This window comes from Salvia splendens, chromosome 6 (genome assembly GCF_004379255.2).
Source record: "Salvia splendens isolate huo1 chromosome 6, SspV2, whole genome shotgun sequence".
Lineage (NCBI taxonomy): Eukaryota > Viridiplantae > Streptophyta > Magnoliopsida > Lamiales > Lamiaceae > Salvia > Salvia splendens.
The window spans coordinates 5023078-5050060 of record NC_056037.1 but is presented as its reverse complement, the minus strand read 5'-3'; the positions used below and the strand labels follow the sequence as shown (position 1 = coordinate 5050060).

At 38.7% G+C, this 26983-nt stretch overlaps 3 protein-coding genes and 1 pseudogene across 11 annotated transcripts; 1 reads left to right on the top strand and 3 right to left on the bottom strand.

Moving 5' to 3' along the window:
* The first annotated feature begins 2517 nt into the window (after positions 1-2517).
* On the top strand, positions 2518-7297 carry LOC121806757 (annotated as a pseudogene).
* A 120-nt stretch (positions 7298-7417) lies between these two features.
* LOC121806758 (zinc finger A20 and AN1 domain-containing stress-associated protein 5-like) lies at positions 7418-8363 on the bottom strand. Its single transcript, XM_042206892.1, has one exon. It carries the CDS (start codon positions 8208-8210, stop codon positions 7701-7703), a length of 510 nt encoding a protein of 169 aa, XP_042062826.1. The 5' UTR covers positions 8211-8363; the 3' UTR covers positions 7418-7700.
* A 6229-nt stretch (positions 8364-14592) lies between these two features.
* Positions 14593-17007, bottom strand: LOC121808462 (zinc finger A20 and AN1 domain-containing stress-associated protein 4-like). 2 transcript variants are annotated; one of them, XM_042208972.1, is made up of 3 exons: positions 16905-17007; positions 16752-16804; positions 14593-15385 (listed from the first exon to the last, which is right to left on the bottom strand). In XM_042208972.1, exon 3 carries the CDS (start codon positions 15370-15372, stop codon positions 14860-14862), a length of 513 nt encoding a protein of 170 aa, XP_042064906.1. In that variant the 5' UTR covers positions 15373-15385; positions 16752-16804; positions 16905-17007; the 3' UTR covers positions 14593-14859. The 2 variants fall into 2 exon arrangements, with proteins under 2 accessions (XP_042064906.1, XP_042064907.1); XM_042208973.1 differs by having other exon boundaries at positions 16752-16798; positions 16905-16993.
* A 4419-nt stretch (positions 17008-21426) lies between these two features.
* LOC121809955 (putative RING-type E3 ubiquitin transferase C3H69) lies at positions 21427-26384 on the bottom strand. 8 transcript variants are annotated; one of them, XM_042210812.1, is made up of 9 exons: positions 26096-26384; positions 23965-24661; positions 23595-23682; positions 22824-23515; positions 22671-22740; positions 22196-22286; positions 22024-22090; positions 21784-21930; positions 21427-21656 (listed from the first exon to the last, which is right to left on the bottom strand). In XM_042210812.1, exons 2-6 carry the CDS (start codon positions 23973-23975, stop codon positions 22197-22199), a joined length of 951 nt encoding a protein of 316 aa, XP_042066746.1. In that variant the 5' UTR covers positions 23976-24661; positions 26096-26384; the 3' UTR covers positions 21427-21656; positions 21784-21930; positions 22024-22090; position 22196. The 8 variants fall into 8 exon arrangements, with proteins under 8 accessions (XP_042066746.1, XP_042066749.1, XP_042066748.1 ...); XM_042210815.1 differs by having other exon boundaries at positions 21784-21906; XM_042210814.1 differs by having other exon boundaries at positions 21784-21893.
* Between the last annotated feature and the right edge of the window lie 599 nt (positions 26385-26983).

Sequence of the window (26983 nt, the reverse complement as noted above, 5' to 3'; positions counted from 1 at the left end):
TCCTCAAGGAGCGGCAGACTCTGGAGACGCGCTGCAATCTCTCGGCCATACAGCGGCAAGACGACTTCGGGTTCCTGCTCAGCATTATCGGTCATCAATTTCAGCAGATCACCGATAAGGGCCGAAAATTGATTGCTCAAAAAGAGTTTCTCCGTGTAAACACGGAGAGCCTCCCCCTGAGCAACCACGGCAGCCGCCTCCCCCTGTTTCGACCGCTCTCTCTGGATGATGAGCTGGTCTTTGGCACGTTGGGCTTCATCCTGAGCCGAGATCATAGCGGCCCTTGCCCTCTCAAAGTCTGCCCGAGCCTGTTCGGCCTGGTGACGAGCAGCATTCAAATTCCTCTGCATCTCATCATAATCGCTGGACGCTTTAGAGAGTTCAACTGTGACGAGTTTGCAGAGCATATTGTTCCTCTGAAAATGGAAAAAGGAAAAAGTCAACAGAGAGGCCACAAAAAAAATATAGGAAAGAAGCAAAGCCAGAAAATCAAGAAGAAAATTCACCTCTACAAAGTCCTTTGGCCATAAAAAGGGCTCAGAGATATGTTCCGAAGTGGCCGTAACCACTCCGGATCCATAACCCCCCTGGACAATGTCTCTCTCTGGCACTTTTGGGGGTTTCTGAGTCTTCGCCTTCCCCTTTGCCGAGGTCGATCCCGGTTTTTTTGGATCCGAAGACTGACTCGAAGAGGTCTTCTGCCTCTTCGGATTCTTCTCGGCATCAGACGCCGAGCTGGTGGTTTTCTGTTTCTCCGGCTCCTTTGATTCGGAGGATTTGCGACCAAGCCTGCTTAGCATGTTCACTGCCAAAAAGCAAGAAAACAAAGTTAGTTTTCGCCGCTAAAGCAGTAAAGCATAAAAAAGAAATCCTCACCCTCAGTCTCTTCGTCCGAAGACGAGGAGTCGAACACGAAGTCACCCTTGACGAGCTCAGATTCCAAATACTGTTTCCTAATCATGGGAATCTTATTGAGCCCGCCCTCGAGCTCGTCCAACGGTTCTACCCGAGGATGAGGAATTACGGACTTCGGCCCTCTCCAGGAAAAGTCCGGAGCCGCTGTCCTATTGTAAAAAAAGAAGCGATTTTTCCACATCGGCCATTTGGTTTTACAGAAGGCTCTAAAGGGCTGTAAAGGGATCAAGTAAAACCAGGATCCCTTTCTCTTAAACTGAAAGAAATTAAGGATTGCCCTCAGAGACAGATCCTTTTCTAGTCTACGCAGCTCGGCAGCAAAGGCCGATAAGTGCCTCCAAGAATTTGGAGTCACCTGACCTAAAGGAAGTTGGAAAAAATCAAGAAGCTCTACAAAGGCGGGGGGAAGAGGGAAACGAAGCCCGCATTCTAAGCAGGCTTCGTAAACGGTGGCATAACCCTCCGGCGGCGAGTTAGCCCTATGAGTGTCGTCGGGAATCACCACTAACCCCCCAGGAAGAAAATATTTTCTGTGTAAGGATATCATAGTATCCTTACTCAAAATGCTGTGAAAATATTCTACCGTCTTCTCCCCGGACTTTTTCCGGCCAGAAGATCCCTTACCCCCCTTCCTACCACTACCTGATTCAGAAACAGTTTCAGAAGAAGAAGACATGATTCTTACTCTTTGATGGTCGAAAGTCTCTGAAGAAATTCTCGAAGAAGCGGAAGAAAATTTTACGAAAAAGAGAGAGAATGCAGAAGAAATAATCGCAAAAGTGTTCCAATGATGAAGAAAGGAAATATTTTTCAAATTCGTCGCACCGTTTCAAATCCCACTTTTTCTGGATTCTCTGGCCGGATTTGCTGTCACATTTAATGCAGACACGTGCAGAGCACGTCCCCTGACGTCAGCCTCCCCCTTACACTTATCCAAAATGCCGAAGTGATTCACTTCGCTTTTCGGGGGGGGGGTGGTGATGGGATACGAACTAAACAACTAAACAATAATTGCGAGCCCAATAGCAGTGACGGCCCATCAGCCCAAAACCCAAGAAAGAGTATCAGTTCGGCACAACCAAAGAGTTCGGTCACAGCCTATAGCTCGGTAGTATCAGTTCGGCACAACCAAAGAGTTCGGTCACAGCCTATAGCTCGGTAAAAGCCGACCAATCGAGCTCAACTCTCAGATCGGCAAAAGCTGATCGGCAAAGTTCAGCAGTTCGGTCTCAGTATTCGACCGAACAAGGAGATAGTGGACCCATGCAGGATCTCCACGACCTCCATTACACCCACGATCTATTTAGTGGTATTAAGCAGTTATCAACCCCCCTACCAGGGCTGCAAACCACGATCTTAGTTCGAATGTATAAATAGAACTTAGATCAGATAGACGAAGGTTAAGTTCTCTAGATCCTGAATCTTATATAGCAAATCAATATTGTAATCTGTAAGGAGATCAAGCAATACAAATTTGCCCTCTATTCCTCCCGTGGACGTAGATTTACCTCAGTAAATCGAACCACGTAATTCTCAGTGTTGTGATCTTCATTTATTACTTGCATTTATTCCCATAAAAAATTCGCTAAATCATCAATTAGGATGGCTAACATGGAGAGTGCCCCGTCTTCTTCGAAATTCTCAGTTGCCGATTCTACAGACAAAGTTCTGATGTTGGTAGGCACAGTTGATGCCATTGGCCTTGGACTGTCAGTGCCTCTCATGGCTCGGATTTTCGGAAGCTTAGTGAATGCTTTCGGCCAATCTCAAACCAAGAACACCGTACCAATGGTGTCCGAGGTATGTTCCACCTCACCACTTCCTCACATTTTAATTTTGCTTCTCATCACATTGGATCAAACCACAGGTTTCACTTGAATTTGTGTACTTGGCTCTGGGGTATGGACTTGCTTCTTTTCTTAGTAAGTCTCGTGTCATATAATCGATTTTATATCATTGTTTTTGTACTGCAAATCAACACTTGGAGGAGCAACACTTGATTTTTACAGAAGTGTCGTGTTGGACGATCACTGGGGAGAGGCAGTCTGCTCGAATTAGGAGGCTGTATCTGCGACAAGATATTGCTTTCTTTGATGAGAAAGTAAGCACCGGAGAAATAATTGAAAAGATGTCTAGTGAAACTAATCTTATTCACGATGCCATTGGTGAGAAGGTGAGAGGGTATTCATTCATCTTTCCGTTTCTTGATGATGTTTATGATTGTGTCTCATTGATTGTGTAATCATAGGCGGGGAAGTTTGTCCTAGTTGTAACGACGTTACTTGGAGGCTTTGTGGTTGCCTTTGCAAAAGGGTGGCTTCTTGCACTAGTCATGTTTTCAGCACTTATTTGGACAGCCATGTCCTCTGTCTTCTACTCTCTCGGTTTCAAGATACATTCTCTGGCTCAGAAAGCACGCAGTGATGCTGCCAACGTAGTGCATCAAACAATCGGCTATATCAGAACTGTGAGTGAATATAATAGTTTTGGTAGGAGACACCATTGAAAGAAATATAATGGTTTTGAACTGTGTTTAGGTTGCATCATTCAATGGTGAGAAACATGCTATGGCTAGCTACAAGAAGTTTATAAATTCGACATGGTTGCAGTCTTGAGTGGCGGATCAGAATTTGGATTCCACATGTTTACCATGTTCTGCACTTATGCTATGGCTGTTTGGTTTGGTGCCAAAATGATCATACATAATGGTTATACTGGAGGGGAAGTGTATACAGTTCTCCTTGCAATGATAATGGGATCTTCGTAAGTTTTTCTTCTCGAGTTCCAGTCGAGAATCCAACTTTTGTCTTAACAGCTCCAGAAATTTTCATTTTGCAGTTCTCTGGGCCATGTGTCGCGTCCACTAACTGCATTTGCAGCAGGCAAAGCAGCAGCTTTAAGTATGTTTGAGACAATAAATAGGACACCGAGCATTGATGCGTATGACACGAGGAAAAATATTGAACGACATCGTGGAGACATAGAGTTGAAGTGTGTCACTTTCAGCTATCCTACGAGACCAAAAGAGCTACTAATATTTAATTCATTTTCTCTGTTTATTCACAATGGAACGACTGTAGCTTTGGCCGGGCAGAGTGGAAGCGGGAAGTCTACTATTATTAGTCTAATAGAGCGGTTTTATGGATCCAGTTTCGGGTGAGGTATTGATTGATGGAACTGATCTACGAGAATTTAAGTTCAGTTGGATTAGATCAAAGATAGGCCTAGTTAGCCAGGAGCCACTACTTTTCAATGCCAGCATCAAGGACAATATCGCGTATGGCAAAGACGAAGCGACTTCAGACCAGATTAGAGCAGCAGCAGATATGGCAAACGCAAAAGATTTCATTGATAAGCTTCCTCAGGCATTTTTCAATATAATTTTCCATGATCATCATCACATTATATGTAGAATTGCAATTTCTTTACATTTTCTTTCCTTTTTTCAGGGGATGGATACCGTGGTTGGGGAGCGTGGTGTGCAGCTTTCTGGTGGTAAAAAACAAAGAGTTGCAATATCCAGAGCAATCATAAAGGATCCCAGAATTCTACTTCTAGATGAGGCAACGAGCGCGCTAGATGCAGACTCTGAGTGAGTCGTACAAGAGGCGTTGGAAAAGATCATGATGAATCGACCGACTGTCATTGTTGCACATCGCTTGAGCACCATTAGAAATGCTAATATAATTGTTGTTCTTCACCGAGGAAAATTGGTTGAGAAAGGTAAACACACCTTCGTGATCCGTTCCTGTTGGTTTTATTTCAAATCTCTGTGAAAACTGCTGGTATCTTTGAATCAGTTGTTAATGATTTCAACATTCAGGTACACATGCCGAATTACTCAAGGATCCTCAGGGGGTGTATTCTAATCTGCGCTCTCAAGAAGTAAACGACGAATTGGAGCAAAATATTGACGACAGATACATAACAGGTGCTACAAAATCTGACTTAGAGAGTCCATGGTCATCGGGAATGGCAAGCGCCAGCCCTCGTTCATTGTTAATTAGTTCCTCGAAAACAGCATTAGATGTTAAGTCTTCCTTCTCTACTGATACATCAGAATACCATCCGGAAGTCTCACTCTATCGCCTTGCTCATCTCAACAAGCCAGAGGCACTGGTGCTAATAGCAGGAGCTGTAGTTGCTGTCATAACTGGGGCAATACTACCAGTTTTTGGCTTACTAACCGCTACCATGATCAAGACCTTTTTCGAGTTGCCTGATAAAATGAGGAAGGATTTAGAATTCTGGGCTTTGGTTTTTCTCATTCTTGGAATAGTAGCACTGGTTGCATATTCATTAAGGTCATACTTGTTTGGTGTGGCTGGGAATAAGCTGATTAAGCGAATTAAAGAAATGTGCTTCGAGAAGCTGGTTAGCATGGAGATAGAATGGTTTGATATGGCTAAGAACTCCAGTGGCGTGATCAGTGCAAGGCTCTCGACTGATGCAGCTATGATCGTGCTCTCGTTGGAGATGCATCAGCACAGATTGTGCAAGAAGCTGCCTCGCTTCTAGTTGGGTTCGCTATAGCTTTTGAAGCATGTTAGCAGATGGCACTTATAGTTGGTGCAATGATGCCTTTCTTAGGACTCAACAGATAATGTCTGCCAAAGGCTTCATCAAGGAAGTAAAGGTAGCCAAATCAAGAATTTCAAATTTCATTTTTAATCACATCAAAGATTCTTTGCTTACAGAGGTTTTCATATCTTTCTAGTATAGTTGATGAATGAGAAAGTGAGTCAAGTAGCGAACGATGCTGTTGGTAATATGAGAACGGTAGCTTCGTTTTGTGCTCAAGAAAAGATCATGGAGATTTACAAGGAGAAATGTGAAGGGCCAGCTTCAAGTGGGACAAAACCAAGATTGATTAGTGGGATTGGATTTGGTTCATCTATTTGCTTTCTGTATTTGGTTTATGCTGCCAGCTTCTATGCAGGTGCTCGGCTCGTTGAGGATGGGAAAACTATTACTGCTCATGTATTCCGTGTACGTTTACATGGCTATGTCTCATCACATTGCGCAAATTTGCATAATGTAGTTCTTGCAAACACGCAGGTTTTCTTCGTTCTATCAATGGTGGCCACGACAATATCCACTTGGAGTGCCATGGCTCTGGATTCAGGCAAAGCAAAGGCTGCAGCCGCCTCCATATTTGCCATTCTTGATGGCAAATCCAAGCTTGATCCTAGAGACGAGTCAGGGATCACTCTCGAAAATATTGATGGAGAAATAGAATTCGGACATGTTTACTTCAGCTATCCTAGTAGGCCAGACATTCAGATTTTGAAGGATCTTTCTTTGACGGTCAGCAGTCGCGAGGTTGTTGTTTCACCATAATTCAACTTAAACATATAAACTTTGTTGTTTTGGCTTCAAATGTGGCAACTTATAATTTGTTAATGAGTTCAGATAGTTGGTCTAGTTGGGGAGAGTGGAAGTGGTAAATCAACTTTGATCTCATTGCTCCAAAGATTTTATGAATATGACTCTGGTCAGTCACATCACACTTGATGGGATTGAGATACATAAGCTCCAGCTGAAATGGCTAAGGCAGCAGATGTGGCTGGTGAACCAAGAGCCGGTTTTGTTCAACAACACAATCCGAGCAAACATCGCCTATGGCAAAGGAGAGTCCCCGACCGAGGCTGAGATCATAGCTGCAGCAAAATCAGCCAATGCACATGAATGTATCAGTGGGCTGAACCAGGTCAGTATTCTTGAAAAAACTAGCACTTTTTTCTTGTTTTAGTATAAATTATTAATGCTTGAACATGTTGAAAAAAAATACAGGGATACAATACGGTAGTAGGAGAGAGAGGGGTTCAGCTGTGGGCGGGCAGAAGCAGCGCGTAGCAATTGCAAGAGTGATAATCAAGAAGCCAAAGATACTACTACTAGACGAGGCAACGAGCGCGTTGGATGCGATAGTTCAAGAAGTTCTAGATAGAGTGATAGTGAAGAGAAGTACAATTGTGGAGTAGGTGATCCGTTCCGCAATTGTGGTAGCACATAGGCTATCTAGAATCAGGGGAGCAGACTCCATTGCGGTGTTCAAGAATGGATGCATTGTGGAGAAAGGAAATCACCAAAGCTTGATCAATATCAAAGATGGCTATTACTCCTTTCTTGTATATATTCACCATGCTGCATTGCCTTAACATCATTTTCTTGGGTGTAAGAAATTGTTTTCCTATGTCTGTAGATTGCTCACTTCCGCAATAACATGGGAGTTGAATCCTTGCAACAGTATTTTCCACTTTAATTTTTTTTTGGCTATTTCGGTTCCTGACGGGTAACCAACAACTGAGCCAAACGGTGTTAGATTCCGATACTAAGGTTTTGTCAATTTTGGGCGTCGCCCTAATTTGTTCACCCCAACCTATTTTTTAGATTAAAAGAAGTCAATCTATAAGAAAATTTCCAAGTGACATCCAACTTGCACGCATTATTAATGGGCACCGCCTTATTCAGATTATCCACTAACATATTTCAATAGAACTTTTCAAGTAAAATAACTTGATTGTAATCTTTCCACTGAAACAAAGAATAAATCTGCATACAAACAAATTTAGAAATTAATCAGCACACAGCAACGCACGGCATATAATTATTTCAGAGTAATTTCCGTTTCCATTTTTAAAAAAAAACGAAAGGTAAAAGTTGAATTTCCCATCGATTCGCCCTAATTTTTCCGGCGACATAGCCGGAGCATCGATCTTCATATGCTAAGCAAATGGCGAAATTGATATGATTGGCATTTCCCTTCCCCTTTGCTTTAAACATCAGATTTTAACGATTTTCGCGGCTTTGACCACCGGATTCTCCCTCGCGATCGCTTCCCGGCCGGCCGATTTGTAATCATAGCTGCAGTCGTGCCGATCGGAGTAACGATGATCGGCGCAGAAAAGGTCTCCGCACCGGCATCGGAAACCGGTCAGACCTACCTTCTTCCGACAACCGGAGCACCGATTAACTTCTCTCTTCATCGGAACCGCAGCTACGGAGGCATCTCTCTTCAGATCTCGGCTCGTCGCAGCCGAAGCGAGCCTCCTCTCCGGCAGAAACGAGCTAGATCTGAAGGATTTCTCCAACATAACGTGATTCAACGGCTTCGCCACGGCACCGACGGACGGCGAGACGGAGGTTGATGCCGCCGCGGTTGCGTTGAAACACTTCTGACAGAGATTATTAGCGGTGGAGGAGTTTCCGGCAACGCCGCACTTTACGCACAGCGACATGGTATCAGGTACGACCTTGAACTCCGTCTCCTCCTTCTCCGTCCTCTGCGCCATTTTTGACTCAAAAATTAAAACCTGAAAAACAAAGAACAAATGAATCTGGACAGAATCGTTGGCAGATCTCTAGAGAGAGAAACAGGGGCGAGGGGAGACCGGAGAGATAGAGGTGGAGAGAGTTGCGGGCTGGCTTTGGGAAGGGAGGAGGTGTGATTTGAAGGGGTCGAGAGGTCGGTAATGGTGAGGAGTTATGGACGATAATGCCCTCGTCATTTTTTAGTTGTTTTCTGTTGGAAAATCTAATTTCTTATCCTACTTTATTACAAGTATTTATATAATCCCACTTGTTTCAATGCTAAGAGCATCAACAGTGGTGTGGAATTCTCGGCGGAATTCTCTGCTGAATACCCAAAAACACCTCTTGCCATGTCATACTGTCTTCCCAATACACTGCCACGTCATACGGAATTCCCACTGCATAGTGCCAGAATTCCCCGCGGAATTCCTACTACAAAAAAATTCATAAATTCACAAATTAAACAATTTCCGAAAGTAAGAAATTTACGGAATTAAATAGTCGACGCAAATAGGGAAAAATATTCCATTAATAAAAAAAATAAATTTCACCAAATTTAAAAATACATTTCAATAATGCTCACCCCCACATCAACGACGCCCCCTTCGTTGCCATACTTCTTCAATAATATCGTTCTGGAGTCGAACATGGGCTTGTTTTTTGCGCATGTCGGCGAATGCATGGACTCAATCGACATCGTCGTGGGGTATCCCCATGCGGACATTGCCATTGGCCACGCCGTGGCTTGGCCACTGGCAATGCACTTTATGAATCGGCGTGTGGTCGGGTTTACCAGCCGCATCCTCTCGCACCATAAAATACTCGTATCGACGCTCCAAAGCGCCCACGGTACGCATAAAGAGCGGCCGATGCATCCTAAATCGTCGCCGGAATAGGTTCTCCCCAAACCGTGGCTCGAGCGCAAAGTAATCCTCGTACAACCGCCTGTGGGCAGCGAGGTGATCCCGGGGCACTATAGTGCGACGATGGATGGGTCGAGGCACCGCCGGCGCCGAGGCCGCTTGTTCCTCCCTCTCCGCGGACTCCCGCATCATGTGTTCATAATGCCCACCACCACCACTATTACCACTACCACTACCGGCCATTACGGATATATAAAAGAAATTAGAGAGAGATAAACTTGTTAATACAAGTGGTGCGAATGAAATGAAGTTCAACGGGATGTATATATAGGAACCGAAAAAAACATTTAATGCATTAAACGGGAATTTCACGCGGAATTCCGCGGGCGTCAACGCAATGGTGGACGTCTGCATGGAATTCCACAGAACACCGCGGAACTGCGAATTCCTTCGCGGAATTCCGTATCCGTGGAAGGGACGCACAATGGCGGACGTCCGCCACAGAATTCCCGCACGCCGGTGGGAATTCCGCGTGGACGTCCGCCATTGCTGATGCTCGAAGTTATCCTTATCAATCACGGTTTCGGCTGGATAGCTCAAAAAAATACACCATCATTTCTTTCATAATTTAGTCATTTTTCCATTTCAGAAAATTTTCTCTTAATTAGGTTATTTCCATATATAGTAACATTTTTCTATCTTTACTTTACGCTATCTTACTTTATTCACTTTTTACTTTATTTTTTCTACTTTTTTTTATCTATTTAACACACTCAACATCTCTTTTTAAAACTTCGGGCCGAAAAATTTCGGCTCAACTACGAGGGAACGGAGGGAGTACCTCAATCCTAAGATAGTTGAAGTATTTTTCCCCCAAAATTTAAGAAATTGATAAATTAAAAGTTTAAACTATATAAAATAAAGTAAGAGAGAAAAAGAATAGTAAAACATAAGAGAAAATATAATTTGTCAAAAAAAGCGAAAACTCGATTATATTGAGATAATTCAAAAAAGAGTACGACTTACTTATCCCAACATATTATGATTGGCTTGGTCATGTTAAAATAATATAAATAAAATAAGCTAAAATTGAGTTTGTTTAGGATTAGTTTTGTCAAATTGGCGGAAGTGATATCGATAATTAGTTGGCTTGGATTTGTTTAGAAATTATACTCCATTCGTCCTACAAGAATATGCACTCTTTTTAGTTCGTTCTATAAGAATATAAACTTTCTATATTTGAAAATTATTTTCTCACTAATAAGGCGGAATTCATTTGTTTATTAACAATACTTTAATTACGAAGTACTTTTTCTTGCTCCTTGTCTCTTAATTTATCAATTGTGCATTAAAATTGGTATCTAATTAAAAGTGCATGTTTTTTTTAGGCGGAGAGATTGAATAAAATAAACTGAAATTGAGTTGGTTTAGGATTAGTTTTGTCGAAGAGGCGGAAGTGATATTACTAATTATGAAATACTCTCAGTCCCATAATAATTGTCACTCTTATTGTGAGCACGAGTTTTAATAAATGTAAAGAAAGGTTGCTTAGAAAAGTTAGTGGATGTGAGATCCACCTTTTTATATTGATTTTATAATAAAATGTGAATGAAGTGAGTTAGTGGAATGTGTGACATACTTACTATTCATGGTAAAAAGAAAGTGTGATAATTATTATGGAACAGACCGAAATGAAAAAGAATGACAATTATTGTGGGACGGAGGGAGTAAATGAGTAATATAGATTTGTATGTGTTGAACTTTTAAGAAAAATAAAATAAAATTAGAAATAAGATTAGATATGATATTGTAATTATGACAAACAATTTGCTTTTATATATATCCATTCTCTCACATTCAAGATGTCTCATTTCTTTTTGAGTAAAAGTCAAAACTGGTCCTGAACATATGCCCATTTTACGATTTTGGTCATATACTTTATCTTTTGAATTTTTGTATCCTCAACATTTCAACTCGGATCACAATTGGTCATACACTAACAATTCCGTCAATTTTTAAACGGTTTTAACCCGATTTTGACGGTTTTAACAGTCCCATTCGGATTAAAACCGTTTAAAAATCGGTCAAAATCGGGTTAAAACTGTTTAAAAATTGACGGAATTGTTAGTGTAGGACCAATTGTGATATGAGTTGAAATGTTAAAGATGCAAAAATTCAAAAGATAAAGTATAGGACCAAAATCATAAATGAGCATATGTTCAGGACCATTTTTTACCTTTACTCTTTCTCTTAGTTTATCCTGCTTAAAATGTCCACTTTTTGTATTTTGAAATAAAATTCTCCCTCTTCTCTTCTCATTAAAATATTCACACATTTTTTTCTTTGTACATATTCGACCTAACAATTTCTCCTAAAATATTGTGCACAATATGGATATCTTGAGTGGAAAGAGGGAAAACAATTTTTATGCTATTTATTTAAAATAAAGTACGAAGTAAATTATATGTTCAATACCGAGATTTTATAGCACTCCCTCCCCTCCGTCTCATAATAGATATTACACTTTCCTTTTTAGTTTGTACTATAAAAGATGTCACTTTTCTTTTTTTTTAAAGTTTTACCTTAAATTAATATAAATATATTATTTTTTTTCTTCAACTAACAAAAAAAACATTTTCTAAAATCCTGTGTCATTCCCAAACATATTATTTATTATAAGACGGATGGAGTATATTTTTTTAATGAAATAAGTGAGTAATTTAGGAAATAAAATATTAGTTTATTTTAAAACATGCTCCATGTTAGTATTACTACACAAGATCACTCTGCACAATAGTATTATACTGTATTAAATTGATAATATCTTAGAGCGTTCACTATGGGTAGGACGTGGCTATAGCCGCGTCTGGGGGCGGTGGGCGGGCGGCTATAGTGGGGAAGGTGGGCAGACAACTTTTGGGGGCTATTGGGGCGGCGGACGCGGGATAGCCGCGTTCGGGGCGAGGACGCGGCTGTTAAAATGTAGAATTTTATATTTGGAATTTGGGGCTATTGGAGGTGTCCATTACAATGGCGGAAATAGAATTTTGAGGCTGTGGACAATAAAATTGGGGCTATGAACAAAAACTGGGGCGGGGCTATGAACAAAAACTGGAGCGGAGCTATTGGGCGTGTCCGCCTTATAGTGGATACCCTTAAAAAAAGTTGCACCATGATTTGCACTCAGTTGGTACAAGGGTAAAAGATCATTAAGCAATAGCGTGAAAAAAGTGCTGGCTCTTTCCCTAGGAATAGCAATAAAAAGAAATTAAATAAAGTCATTTCTGTCGTCATCATAAAAGGGGGGTACAATAGACAATTCACCGAATATGATAAAAGGCAAAGCAAAAGGCATTGTCACAGCTCCAGCTTTTCAGCCGCCCACTCTGACCGCCTCTCTCCTTTTCATTCATATCGCTTTCATCACTTTTGCCTCGTGCCGCACACGTGCCACTCCAAAGCGCGTGGCCTCTGTCGCAGTCGCTCGTCCAAAGTGTTTTCTCTTCATTGGTTCAGGTAGAGACCTGCTGTTGACTTCTTCTCCACTAGCCCCACGATGCATCCGGCCGCACCGAGAGGCCTATTCCACACGTGGTGCCGACGTGAGCAAGGTCATAAATGGTGATGCTGCCGTCATGCGTAGACGATCAATAAAGATAAATGGTGATTTTATCCCTTTCAATTAGGATTTAGGAGTAATTTAGATGGTGGGTTTTCGACTTCTCGTGGTTTTAATAAGTCGACAGAGATGGGCAAATCATGAAAGAGTCAACTTAATTCAGTTTTAGAAACATGGTTTAACCCTTTGAATAATTGTTACAGACTCAAATTAAGTCAAACATTTCACTTCCTCCATTCATAGAGGCCGAAAAGAGGAGTTAATAAAAAAGGGCAGAAAGTTGGAGCAAATTAAGGAGACGCAAAAATCAATGAGAAGATTATTAACAATCCGGCTACAAAATCAACAACATCCATACAATTGAGATGATTATGTCACCAAAGATAACCACAATGCATGTAGTCTTCACATGCACTTCCCATGCACTTCAAGCCATCCGCAACACAGTCTCTTATCATTCTCTTAACCGTCTCATCTCTTCACTATTCACGTGCCCACTTTTCATCACATCTCTTTACTAAAAGACAACACCTGCAACCATCCGTCTCTTAATCATCTCATCCTTTAACTATTCATTGAATTTCATTTTTTATTTTTATTTCCAACAAATTCAATTAATAAAAACAGACTACATTAAATAAAATAAAATTACAATTTAAAATCATAAAAAATAAAAAAATGGAAAAAAAATAAAAACACATAATAAAAAGGGGAAAAAATTAAAATACATAATTTTTTGACATCTCTGTCGACTCGGTCAAAATGACTGCGGAGCATCTTCATGGTGCGGCGGCGTGAGCCCTTTGGCTTGTTCTCGTTGTAGGAGTCAGTGACATTTTCCCAAAAACACTTGCTGGTTTGTTGATTCCCGACGATGGGATCGTACGAGACGCTGACCCAATAGTTGAACAGAGTCATCGTGTCTTTGCGGCCGTATGGATGACGGCCTACATCCTCCTCCTCCTCTTCCTCCACGGCGTCGAATGCACGACCCCCGGAGCTTCCACCGCCTCGTCCTTCTTCCGGAGTGGGTTTAGCCGGAAAATCCTCTCTAATTTGGGATAATCCTTGCGATTGACCATACATCGGGGCGGGGGGACGAGAGTATGCATCCACGTCAAAATAGGGTGGTTGGTACGCCGTCGGAGTCGACGAGCCTTGGGTGCCCGGCGTCGACGAACCGAAACCGGAAGCACCCAAGACATTGTACATGCCCCCCAGTCGCCAAACGTGTTCAAGTCATAGCCGCCAGAGTTTCCGTCGCCGGACATTTTGAGATGAAAATTGAAGAGGTGAGATGAAAATTGGAGAGGAAAGAGAGATGATTTGAGAAGAATAGATGTGTGTTTGTGTGTATAATTAGAATGAAAGAGGAATATTTATAGAAAAAAAAGAAAAAAAACTACCGTTGACCGGTAATATTACCGTTTTTTTATTTTTTATTTTTTTAAATTAAAATCGAATTTAAAAAATATTTATTGCGTCAACATGACGCCGCCCACTCGTCGGCCCGCCTAAAGCCAGCGCGCGCCACGTGGCGCTAGCGCGTGGCGAGCTGTCTCGTGAACCCACCCTCCGAGACAAGACAAGGGACGAGACCGGGACGAGATGGAGGGCTGCATCGGCGTCTCGTTGCCGTCTCGTCTCTCCGAGATGAGACCGAGACGCGTTGCAGATGCTCTCATCGTATCAATGTTGGCATCCTATTTCTCTAATTAAGAGTATTAAATGTAAATTGAAAATCTAATACTACTAACAATAATATTTTATGAGTTATTTAATCGAATAGGTGATAAATTCCATTGATCATAAAAATTTAAAAATGTTCTAGAGTTCTTGCAATATAGATCTGCACGTTGAAATTTCCTAATGCCACAAAACTGACCCAAACAAAGTAGAGATGTTTTTGCTAGACCAGTTCAGAAAAAAGTTGAATACATAAGACTAGCTGAAATAACAATCATAACAGACCTTACACAAAGACGAGACAAGAGATAAGATCACTGCAGGTAGGAGGGATGCCCAAACGGCGCATTTGGCTACTCGGCCACAAAAGGGCACACCTCACATGTTGATTGCGAACCGATTCACCTATTGTTAGGAGATGAAAACAATGCATCCATATTCAAGAAAGCCATACTTTGCATTCTATATCTTGTCAATCTTATCTGCCTTCACAACTGGGTTGGCTTTGGCTATAGCCTCCTGACCAGAAGTACGGTAGTCGAAGGAGCACTCATGTTTGTCGGAATAACGGTGCATAGAACAGAACATGCTGCCACATCGACAATTAAAACCTGTTAAACCGACCCGCTTCCTGCACACACCACATCTTTTAGGACCTTCTTTCACTTCCTCAGCATGCCCACTTGCAGTAGGTACAGATGATGACTGAGGTGATTCCACCATGATGTCTGATGGGACAATCTGTGTTTCACTAATTACAGCAACATCCGAATCCTGTCCACCAACAGAGGAACTCCTGTTAACGATACTCTGGATTGAGGAAGCAGCAAGCTTTGCTTGCTCTTGGTCCAAAACCAGGTCCTTGTAACACTTGGAGCACATATTCATGGTAGCTGCGGTCCCAAAGAATCCACAGTTATTTGCACACATGATAGGAGCTTGAGGAGTTTGGCATCCTGTCTCATTCTGTTCCATCTTAGCTTTTTTCCTGCAATAAAGCATAAACCCTGTACACTCACATTGTGGATTCAAAACAAATCCTGCAGCCTATGATGCCATCACAAAATTTTATTTGTACATCCAGCTTCATTGATTAATGAGATCACATACTGTAGCATAAACTCCTTGTTCATTTGGAAAAAAGAATACTTTCACAGTTTAACTTTCAATAAAGCTGACATAAATCAATATATAACGCAAAACAAAATCCAAATTGCAAGCCAGGACCATAACCTTACGTTTCATTTCAAGAGTAACTAAACTCACAATATCAAGCATGTTCTTATGCCCTAAATATCTACAATTCGCATTTCCAAACCTGTAACTGGATAGATTTTGCCAATCATTTTCACCTAATTACGTTTTTATAAGAACGATGAATACATGAAACAATATATTCCTAACAACATCATGTGCGGTTTATTTGCACAGTAATTCAGGGTTGGTTATAACAGTAATACTGCCACATCTAGTGTATAACAACTAAAAGGCACCAGTATACCATTATCAAGAGATATTAAGAAAAAAACACTCCTGCCTATATTGGCAACAGAGTGACAAAATCTAGGAAACATAGCTGAAACCTGTCAGCTGACTGTAGAGATAGGTTGATAATACATAACAGAAAATTAGAACAAACTAATTATTGGAAGCAATGCAATACTGATCAAATGTTCATCAGTAACACACTGGGTGTTTATTCTCAAACCAACCATATGTCATAAGAACAGATAAAATATCCATAGAACTGTTCGTTGTCAAACAATAATCCACAATACATGAAAATCTAAACAACAACACGCTACTCAATCAAGAACTGGTATAACCTATCCAAACCGACCCCACTTCCATGGAAGTTAGAGAAGATCTAGAAAACATTGTAGAAGCAATAGGGAATACATACATTAGCTAATAGAAACCTCAGACCAATCATAACTTCTTGTATAACCTTTTAAACAGCACCTAGTCACTACCATAACTTCTTTTATAGTAGTATCTTTCAAAACTGAGCTCGGTGGCTTTAACTAACCAGACAGAAAAGATGGGTCCATTACAAAATAATTTCATAATCCAAATATTCAATCGAAGCAGTAGAACACTGAACCCTAGCTGGTTACAGGTCGTCATCATTTAACTTCATACAACACCTTAATCATCGATTACAATAGGCTCACTAAATTAATAAAAATATCACAAACACGAAACATTTCAATATGCGACCTGATATATTTAATCACCCAACCAATGAACAGCATCTGAATCGATCGTTAAACAATAAAAGCTGACAAATATATAATTAATCAAGCACAAAAAGACTGTTAACGAAATAAAACAAAATTAGTCATCAGACAGACCTGTTCGCCGAGGAGACGAGAGAATATTTTTGTCAGCTTCTAATCCCCTGCAACTAATCAGATGAAGATGAATTACAAACATAAATATACATAATTAACAGAGTCGAGAGACTACTGGTGAACAACTTTTTGCCGAGAGATAGGGAAACCTACCCCAGAAGCGAGCAGGAAACGTGGTCACGGAGAATCGCGATTGAAATCGGGAAGATGATAGTAATATATATACACACCGTATAAAATACGGTATTCATATGAAGTTTGTGGTGTAGGTACGCCGGAGACAGCTGGCGCGTAGTAAGTGGTTGTAGGCTTGTAGCCAATAGCCAGATCACCAATTAATGTTTTCTACTCCATACTTTAAGTGAAAGTATAATTAATTAATTTCAATATAGAGATAGATGGAAATATGCATAATTGAATCGTATTAAATTGAAATATTCAAAGTGACATTTGCGGACCGTTGGATATTCAAAATTATTGCCAGTGATATGCAATTAATCGAATTAAATCCAAATCATTCAAGTTATCTTTCACGGATAAGGCCCACTGGGCCGGGTTGTAGGATCTCGCAACCTCAACATGTTGAAGCCCAAGCATGTGTTCATGAGTAATTTATTTGGGATGCGATTGGGCTTAGTGAAGCTCAAGTTGAGTATGCATGCATTTTAATTTTGCTTCTTACAAGATTAGTTGGTTGTTTTAATTTTATTTGTAGTTTGGAAAATGTTTGCTAGTAGCTTATAAAAGAATGAAGTTCATTTCATTCTAATACATTGCTCTAATTGATAGGGACTTGCAGTTTTTGGGTGCATATATTTGTGCGAAAATTTGGGAAATATAATAACAACCGAAATGCTTAAAATTGCGTCTAATTTGGTATAAGTCCAAATATGTACTATGACATATGTTTGAAATATAATACACCATATTTTTCTCAAAAAGAACAAAAATGCATAGGATGTCGAATGACAATATAAACTTTAGTCCATCTCCAGATACACAAAAAGATTGGATGCGAGAACCCAGTTTTAAAATGGACATATTGAGATAGTTGGTCCAGAACATCAAATGTCAAGAATATCAAATGTCAATAAATCGAAAAAAACAATCATAAAGCCATAACATGATTAGTATGCATCAAGCAAAAAAACAAGGTATTTAGTCCACAACGTCTAATTATGTCAACAAAAATAAAATTTCACAATAGTAAGTAGTTAGTATTTAATAAGTTCGCAACAAATTCTAATAAAATAAATCCACTCCGAGTCTTCGTCCAATATACTTCCAAGTTTTAACATTAAATAAAAATTTTACTCCAAGTCTTCAACATCTTCTAAGTTTCACCAAATTAAATGGAGTAATAGAAATTGATTAATATATTGAACCTTGAAATAATAAAGCTGCTATTCCTACAAAAAAAAGTCAGCATAAGCAGTAATGATAATCTTTCACTTTGCAAAAGTGGTTGACCAAAGTAAGAGTAATAAGCAATAATTAAAGTTTTCATAATTTTCGAACTCTAAATTTATATTTTTATTATTCAGTTTAATTATATAGAAATAGTTTAATTAAGCAAATATACACATATTGAATCTATAAAAGCAAAATGCAAGAGCGTATATACAACATAGTATATCACCTTTTTATTACATTCGGATAACCAAAACTAAAAAATGGAAAACAAATAAAATTATTATCCCACCAAAATTCATGCTTAGTTCATGTAGATAGCGAAGAAAGACACGATGGAGGCTCCAACCAAGGCGCCCATGGCTGGTAAGGCCGTGATGGCGATGTCACTGTCTAGGCTCGGTGTTGGCGAATCATCGTGATGATCATCCTTGCCCACGACCGCGCTCATGGATGCGGCCGCGATAATGGTTGCATATGCGATCTTTCTCATGTCCATGTTGGCTTGAAAAGGTGCTCACACTATTTTTTATGATTATTTTTTGTGATTGCTGTGTGTTTAAATTTTTATAACAACTGAATGGCTACTTTTGGAAATGATTCGAGCAAATATCTATGCCGCGTTTCTATCCCTGTTATTTTTAAAGGGATTTTGTGCATTGGTTATTGGGTGGACTTGCGTCAAATATAAGCTGATAGCAGTCTCGTTTTAATTTGTGTATGTATAATTATGTACTATGCTACTTTAATAATTGGTTGTTTGTTGTGAATAAAATGTCTTAAGTACTTTTGTTATAACTATTTATAATCTATGTCATTTATAAGATATACTTCAATAGTTCGTAATTATATACTATTACTCAAATATCGATATTTTGAGATGTCCATTATTGAATTTTAAATGTTTATATTTTACTATTTTCATAAATAAATTTTGTATTCCTTTAACTCATTTCACTTTATGTATAAAACTAATACTCCGTATGTAAAAAAATATGAGTCATTTTTATTAACTTTTTCTATTCATTTTCATTTATAATTTTGAAAGTTCCATCAAATTAAAGTGAAACATTTAATTCCAAATGGATAGAGTAATAGTAGTAGTTAAATACTAAGCATCCTATAAGTAAATAGTTAAAGATAGTTAGAAAAATAAAATGGATCCACCTATATGTCGGCCGATTAGCAATAGATTTTTCAAAATTTTTAGTTCAGACTAATTCATGCCGTCCAATTTTTAACTTAGTTGCCGTTCCTATATTAATAGCATTGAGGAAATAGTCAAAACTAACATAGTGAGACTATCTCCAACCATTTACATCAAATTCAAACATATTTTCAAGTATACGTCACATCAAAAAGTAGTTTTACTACAACCATTTACATTAAATTCAAAATTTACACAATTTTTGAGTTTTTTTCTCACAAATTTTGTATAGTAACACCATATTTAGTGTTGTTTAAAAAAAACACCAAAAATGGGTTTGAGTTTGGTGTATGGTTGGAGAAGATTTTTATGTCAAAACTCATTTTTGGAGTATAGTTGAAGGAGTCTAAATAGGCATATACATTTAAGTTGAGACTTAAAGAAAATCTTGGGACTTTATATTGTGCTTACCAATTAAAATGTGGATTCGTGACATATATTAAAAGCTTAGGAGAGCATCCAAATTAAAAACAAATAAAAGTTTTCTATTGCGTATAAATATAATTTGAAAATAGATCCTCAAAAAAGAAAATGAAAATAGGTTGTAAAACCGACATAAATTGAAATGAGGATTAAAAAATGCTAAAAATCTCAAGAATAAAAATCCTATGCAGATTCGTTCCACATTAAAAAATTCGAATAATAATTATGATCTCATTGCACAAACAGGTTTCAAATCAACATCCCATGTGATTGCCGGTTCAAAACCTATCTAATTCCATTCCCCACCATTTATTTAGGTGACGCTTTCTTAGATTTTTTATTAACATTTAGAATTTTTTATTTGATCTCTTCAATTTCCTTTCACATTTTTTGTATATCCTTCAAAACATTAGTATATAATCTGATACTAATAAAAATCAAACCTAACGATTAACTATTAACTAAAAACTGAAGTTCTGAAGCTAGAAAAAAAACCATAAACCCTAATTAACTAATGATATAGTACTAATAAACAACAACTAAGAAAGTAAGATAGAAAATAGGACATAAAAGTGTAAACCGACCACGATGCCTTAGCTTTGAAATAAAGAAAAATAGTAGCAATAATTAGGTAAACAGCCCTCTTGTTTTTCAAAACCTACAATTAATTAAACCAGCCATGTGTCGAAATTACCCCCCTCCTCCCACACACCATGTGTCACAACACTTGTTTTGTGAATGAAATTCTTCAGTTAAATAGTCTCAAACGATTAATGTAACAAACGAGTTTGAATTATTCACATAATAATTAAATAAAATGATTAATCATGACAGCTGCTATTATTAGCCTATCAAGTGAGAAGACTAAATTGTTATTGCCTTTCTAAACTGGTTTACTTGTTCAAACATGGGCATGTGTCCACGCTCTTCCCGGCCCCACACGTTATTACTCTCTCCTCTTTCTCTCTCTAGATTACGATGTGTATATATATAGCCATACGACCTTTGAGAGTTGAGACAGTGTCGAGAATTTGAAGTTAAACTAGAAGAGAGTTAATTAGTTCAGTTGGTATATATATTGAGAAAAGAATGGCAGTTTCTAAGGCTATGGTGATGTTGATGTTGATGTTTGTGGCGCTCATGTCTGCTCTCTCCGCTGCGTTTGCGCAGGTGGAGCCCCCCGCACCCTCGCCTGACGCCGGTGCTGGTGCCTCTCTGCCGCTCTGCGCCGCCGCCGTCGCATCTTCCTTGGTGGTGTCCCTCGTGGTGCTACTCAACAACTAATTTTATTTTACCAAATTATTCTGTGTTGGAGTGATATGATATTCTTTTTTATTACTTGAGAGATTCATGGTATGATATTGTTACACACACATTTACATTTGTTATTATGTGTAGTTTTTGTAGGTTAGAGAGATAAATAAGAGGGTGACACCTCTTTGTACTTATATTACACCGGTTTTATATATTTGCTTGTATTTTGATTTGTTTTTTCATGATTAGTCTAGTAGGAGTACTATTTTTTTATGAAACTAGTTTGTTTATTACAGTACTTACGAAAATCAGATATAGTAATAGGGAAGCGTTTAATAAGTTCTACTAGTTATTAAAACAAGCAATAAACTAATTAAAACATAATGGTGAATTGTAAAGAATTCATAAATAAAGGAGTAAATGCGTACATGTTCCAAGCAATAGGAAAATTACAACGCACAAGGTAAGCCCACGAGTACCAAAACCTCACTCTTGGTATAGTTAATAGATTTACATCATTTTCACTTTTCAATATATTCCAGCTTAACTATCAGTTTAGTTAGAAATGGCAGACGGAATCAGTGCTCCATCAACTCAAATAATAGCTGCATCTGAAATTGATGAAGGAAAATGAGATGAGAATATTTCAGAATATAGATAAACCTACATCTCAATCTTATTTCAACATAAACATATGTTGTCACACATGAATTGAGTCCATAACTAATTTTAGCTTACTTGCCCAAAAGCAGGCTCGTTCCATAGGTTGTCAAAATGCTACTTGAACATTATCCCACCAAATTCCCTGCTGCCATCGAAAACTAGGGATCATCCCACCAAATTCCCTGCTGCCATCGAAAACTAGGGATCATCCCACCAAATTCCTTGTGTAAGCTTCTTATATTTAGTAACAACATGGAAAACTAGGGATGCATATGCATATCAATTGCCATATGTTAAGGAGATGTGAGTACTGACATGGAAGAATTAGTAGAAATCAAAACTGTTTAATCATCTTATCTGCAAGTTAAGGAAGTCGGAGATCCTGTAAGAATTATAACCGCAGGTAAGAACATAAATCAAGCAGAACAAGTAATATACTAATAGGTAACCATAAACCAATGCTTCCAATGATGGTAGGAGAAAGGACCTTAATGTCGTTGGCAATGACTGTTATCTCCGTCATCACCGCCAACATGGCGTACAACAACTTCCTCAAGATGACCATCTTGAAATGCATGCTGTAAAAAGTAGAGTACACACAAATATTTGGGTGTTAGTGGGCATTCATGCAACAAAAACTGATATATAAGAAAGTAAGCAGAGAAGAGGAAAACATCAGAAAAATGGCCATTAAAATTATAAACGAGTTGGGAGTAGAGAGTGTTTCAATGCGACTAATATCTTGTTCCGTCTAACAAATTTACATCCTACACATCAAATAAGGCCAACCACTGAAATAAACATTCAAGTCTATCGAATAAAATCTCGTAGAAACTGTAGAGGAAGTTAGGCAGTTAGAATAGTCCATGTTTATTTTCTAACAGGGAATACACCTAAATTGAAAGAAGAGTCCATAAACAAAGATGAAGCATGAAAGTGTGTTTAGAGTAGAATCAACATACCTTGTAGAAGCAACTTGTCCCAAATGGACAAGTCCCGTTCCCAAAGTCAAAGTGCTTGCAGTCGATAAACCTGAAACAGAGCAAAAAGCAAATTACAATAGGTTGTTGTTTCATGAGAGAGGGGAGTGGGAAGAGTGAGAGGCTAAGTTGTACCTCAGTTTTGTCTTATAGCTCTGAATAATTTCTTGTTTTTCCTCACTCGAGGAATACCAGACGACACTAGGAATGACAAAGTATGAAAGTCTTCGACATATAGGGCAAGCTCTAATAGCAGAATTAACATGAATCCCAGAACTCGGAGAGCTACTACGCCAATTTCTGATGCACAATATGCAAAATGAATGGTCGCACTCTGATAGAATCCCGAATTTCCTTTCCGCTGACGTAGGCTTCGAGAGGACAGCCTCCAGACACACACTACACTCTATATCTTGACTACACCTCAGTGCTTCTAAATGTTTACGCCTTTTCTCACAAGACCTCAAGTGCTCTTCTCTTTCTTGAGGCCTAAAGGGATGCAAGCATCGTTTCTCACAGATTGGACATACATCCCCATGAATGTGAGGGCAGTCTTCCCCTCGCGGGCAATCACCAACAGCAGCAAAAGAACACATAGCATAACCAGATGGACCAGCATCGTTCGAATGGCCCATGAGATTATCATCATTTAGCATATCATGATGTCCTGATGGGGGAGAAACATTTCGTGCCAAATCTGTGGCGGACACTGCAGTTCCAGAAACAACGGGGAGGGGACTATCCGATGAAGAAGGAGAAAGTTTGACATGTTCGTATCTGCATCGACTACCATATGTGCAAATCCCCTTTTGATAGAAGGTACATATCTGCAATATGCAGATAAAGCAAGTTAGAAGAAATCTACATAAAACTATTGGTAATCCAAGCAGATTGACAGAATGATACATTGCTAGATGGGGCCTTCCAATCATGCGCAAACTCACAGTGCTCCCCTTTCAAGCAAGCGCCATGGGCAAAAAATTTACATATAACCCTGTTTTCAAAACAATTATTGCTACATATTTTTCACCCACAAATAAGCATGTTCCAGAAATAGCCAAAAACAAGATACAGATTTCTCAAGCCAGCACTAGTTATTGGCAACTCTTATAATTTGAACATTGAATTAAAAACAATTTGTGAAATTTACAAGAAAAAGGCCATGAATTTTAATTCTCCCCCCTTTCGGAACATTTCATCATTACGCCAGACAAATTAAATGATTTGCAGCATTTCAGAGCCCTATAATTGTGGAGAGGTGAGAGAAGATGAATACCGCTTAGACATGGCGTTCGTGAGAATCCGTGCGGAAACTCACGAATTTGCTTGCTTGAGTATAACGAAAAGAAGGCTCGCAACTCGCAAGTGAATGATGAATCAATAAATTAGGAAGGAATTTGAGAGCGTATATAGGGGATGATGTCAACTTTCAAGGATCACGCCTCGTTTTTCTCTTTCGCATATGCCATTGCCCAATATAGTAATCTTCCAATTATTACTCATAACAATTCTATTTCAAATTTTTTTAATAAAATCCACCCGCCATCACTTTTTTTGAAAGAGAAGAAAAACAGAACACAAAAAACTGGATATTGACATGTATGATCAATGTAATCTGGAGCTTGTATGAAAAGCATGAAATTCATTAATTTGTCAGGAGCTCTCCAATGTGTATAGGACTGTATAATTAATGGAGTATACTGTATTTCATTTCTTACAATTAATCTTGGAGAGGTGGGAACATTAGTACATGGTGAAACCATCATCATAGGATACATGAGGGCCTCTTTGGCAGGGAGGGGCGTTCTCGTCGTACTCAGCGCAGCAGCTCCATCGCTTCTTCCAGTTGGGGCGGCCGGTGTTGGGGCGATTATCTCTGTCGTTCCATCTATAGACGATTACACCGGAGAGGTCGCTCCACTCTCCATCAATGCCTTGGTGAGGTGGGGCATATGCAAATAGCCCCTTCTCCCCTGTTTATATGTAAAATGGTGGCGGTCAAGTAAGTAGATAATATATGCATCTTTATAGAGTAAATCTTTTGAGACAAGACAAACTAACAAGACAAGAGTTTCATCTAACGTTAACGGTAGGAAGATCCGTGCACAATAATCTCCATTACGAGCTGAGTTGAAGCACTTTGCAAGGATGAAGTAACAGAACTTCAAGCTTTATCTACTATAATAAGTCTATTGAAGCAACCAAGATTAGTTGTGTACAAGCCTCTCAACGCACAAGTAGATATTCGAACTAAAGAGTGCATTAGCCACCATATAAGCCTCTTAACACACAGGCATATGCGTAAACCATGAAGCTAATTGCATCTTTCACACAGACTACTGTGCCATTTGTTGCCTACTTTAAGTTTCTCCATTCTCTATAAAGATGGAAATGGCCAACTACTTTGGCTACTTCTGGGGGACCAAAAAGGCTGAAAATCTTAGTCTGTCATCCACATTAATGAGCCCATCAAGGAAAATATGCCTTACTTTATTGATGATTAAGACAAGTTTTCAAACAGCAAGACAAAAAGTAAGGTTCAGAGATTATGCCACATTAGGTGCTTCTACTAAAGATCTAAATTGTGTGCATACTACATAGACATTTTCCAAGTTAAGCAATTTAGTGATTTTAGTGTTAGATCATTAGTATCTAATCCAATAAAGACCCTTTTTCCTTTTGGATTAAGTACAGCATGTAAACATTCTCAATATGATACGACTCTCTAGATATCCCTCCAACTGAGAGGATATGTTTTCTAACCTGATTCATTGAAAGCGAGTGTATATCCAAGATCTTGATGACAAATTCCCATGAAATATGTCAATTCCTACATCTAACCGTGCTGGTTTATGTAACAAGTATAAATAACATTCTCCACATAAGTTCAACATGTTCATCCAAATGTTATCTCATCTAGGACTATCTCCTATTCACCAGTCAATCAGTCATCAATGATCAATATCACCACTCATCTAACAAAACATGGGACTCTTTACCATTTAAGATTAAGCTACCGTGCAATGCTTACTTTCATTAACCAATAAACCCTAGTTGGAAATGAAGCAGCAAGCCCCAATTCAGACCAATTCCATACATTTGAGTAGTTTCAATTTACACATTTAAGATGCCAAGGATAAAAACAACCACGCAGACTCCCATACTTTTAATGAGATTGAACAAACAAAGCTCTGCCCTCCCAAGCAGAGAGAGAGAGAGAGAGAGAGAGAGTTGGGGAATTGACACAGTCACCAAGAATCTTGCACATGTCAAACCATAGAGTGGAATAGTAAGGAGTATAAAGTTGCAAACTTTATGAACAAATCAAAAAGTTAAAGTGGGATTACACTTTATACATACGATTAACTTTGGAGGTTTATGAAGAAGAAGGGGTTGATAGATAATACCAGTGGCGTGGCCATGGAAAGAGCAAGCAGAAGGGGAGTTGTGGGAGTCCTCATAAAAGGTGTTGCACCTCAAACACCTTTTCTGGGCGCTCAAAATCTTTAATTTTGGGGATGCTCTGCTCTTCACTCTTGATAATCTTGTTGCATTGGGTTGGAACTGAAATAGTGGTGAAGAAGAATGCCCATATGCCAAATTCATCATCCACAACATTTTCTTGCTTACTTTATCCCTTATAATGTTACTCCCAATTTATGTCCACGTGTGAGTTAGTAATAAATTCCAACTTATGAATATTTTTAGACTGATTGTTGAATGTATGATTTTAAAAAAAGTTGTTGATTATAATAAAAAATTAAAAATTTGAATAAAAATTAAAAATTTGAATAAAAATATGTTTAAGAAAATGAAATCTGTTTATCTACTTTCAAGTCGTTTCTTTCTTTCACATTGTACAATATATTGGAGTATAGCAAATTTTCGAGGCTTTTCGAAAACATGAAATCAAATGCGGGCCCACTATGACGTATTTTATTTTACTTTATTTGTTGCACATATTTTCTGGCATCTTCCTGGATCCCATGTTCTATACTTTAGATTGTGGTCTAAATTCCCCCCTGTTTTCACATTCCATATTCTTTAACGGGTGATGCTAAATAACCATAATATAGCTAGCCATAAACTTAAAATATTAATAAATATTTGTGTGATTAATGCTAATTTAACAAAATCGATACACCTCAAAAAGAGTAAACATGTTGAGACTATTGTGCCATTTACTTGAAATATATAACTCCTAATATCTTTTATACAAATATAAGTATAACCCATGTAGTTGAATATTTTTTTTATATTTTTAATTTATTATACTCCGTAGTTCGTAAATGCAT

Bases quoted from the DNA above. Each gene is read 5' to 3' on its own strand.
- LOC121806758 (XM_042206892.1), bottom strand. From the start codon at position 8,210: ATGGCGCAGAGGACGGAGAAGGAGGAGACGGAGTTCAAGGTCGTACCT.
- LOC121808462 (XM_042208972.1), bottom strand. From the start codon at position 15,372: ATGGAACAGAATGAGACAGGATGCCAAACTCCTCAAGCTCCTATCATG.
- LOC121809955 (XM_042210811.1), bottom strand. The intron at 22,741-22,823 runs GTACAACTTAGC...GCTCTGTTTCAG, and splicing joins AGCTATAAGACAAAACTGAG to GTTTATCGACTGCAAGCACT. The intron at 22,287-22,670 runs GTATGTTGATTC...TACTTTTTACAG, and splicing joins GGACAAGTTGCTTCTACAAG to CATGCATTTCAAGATGGTCA.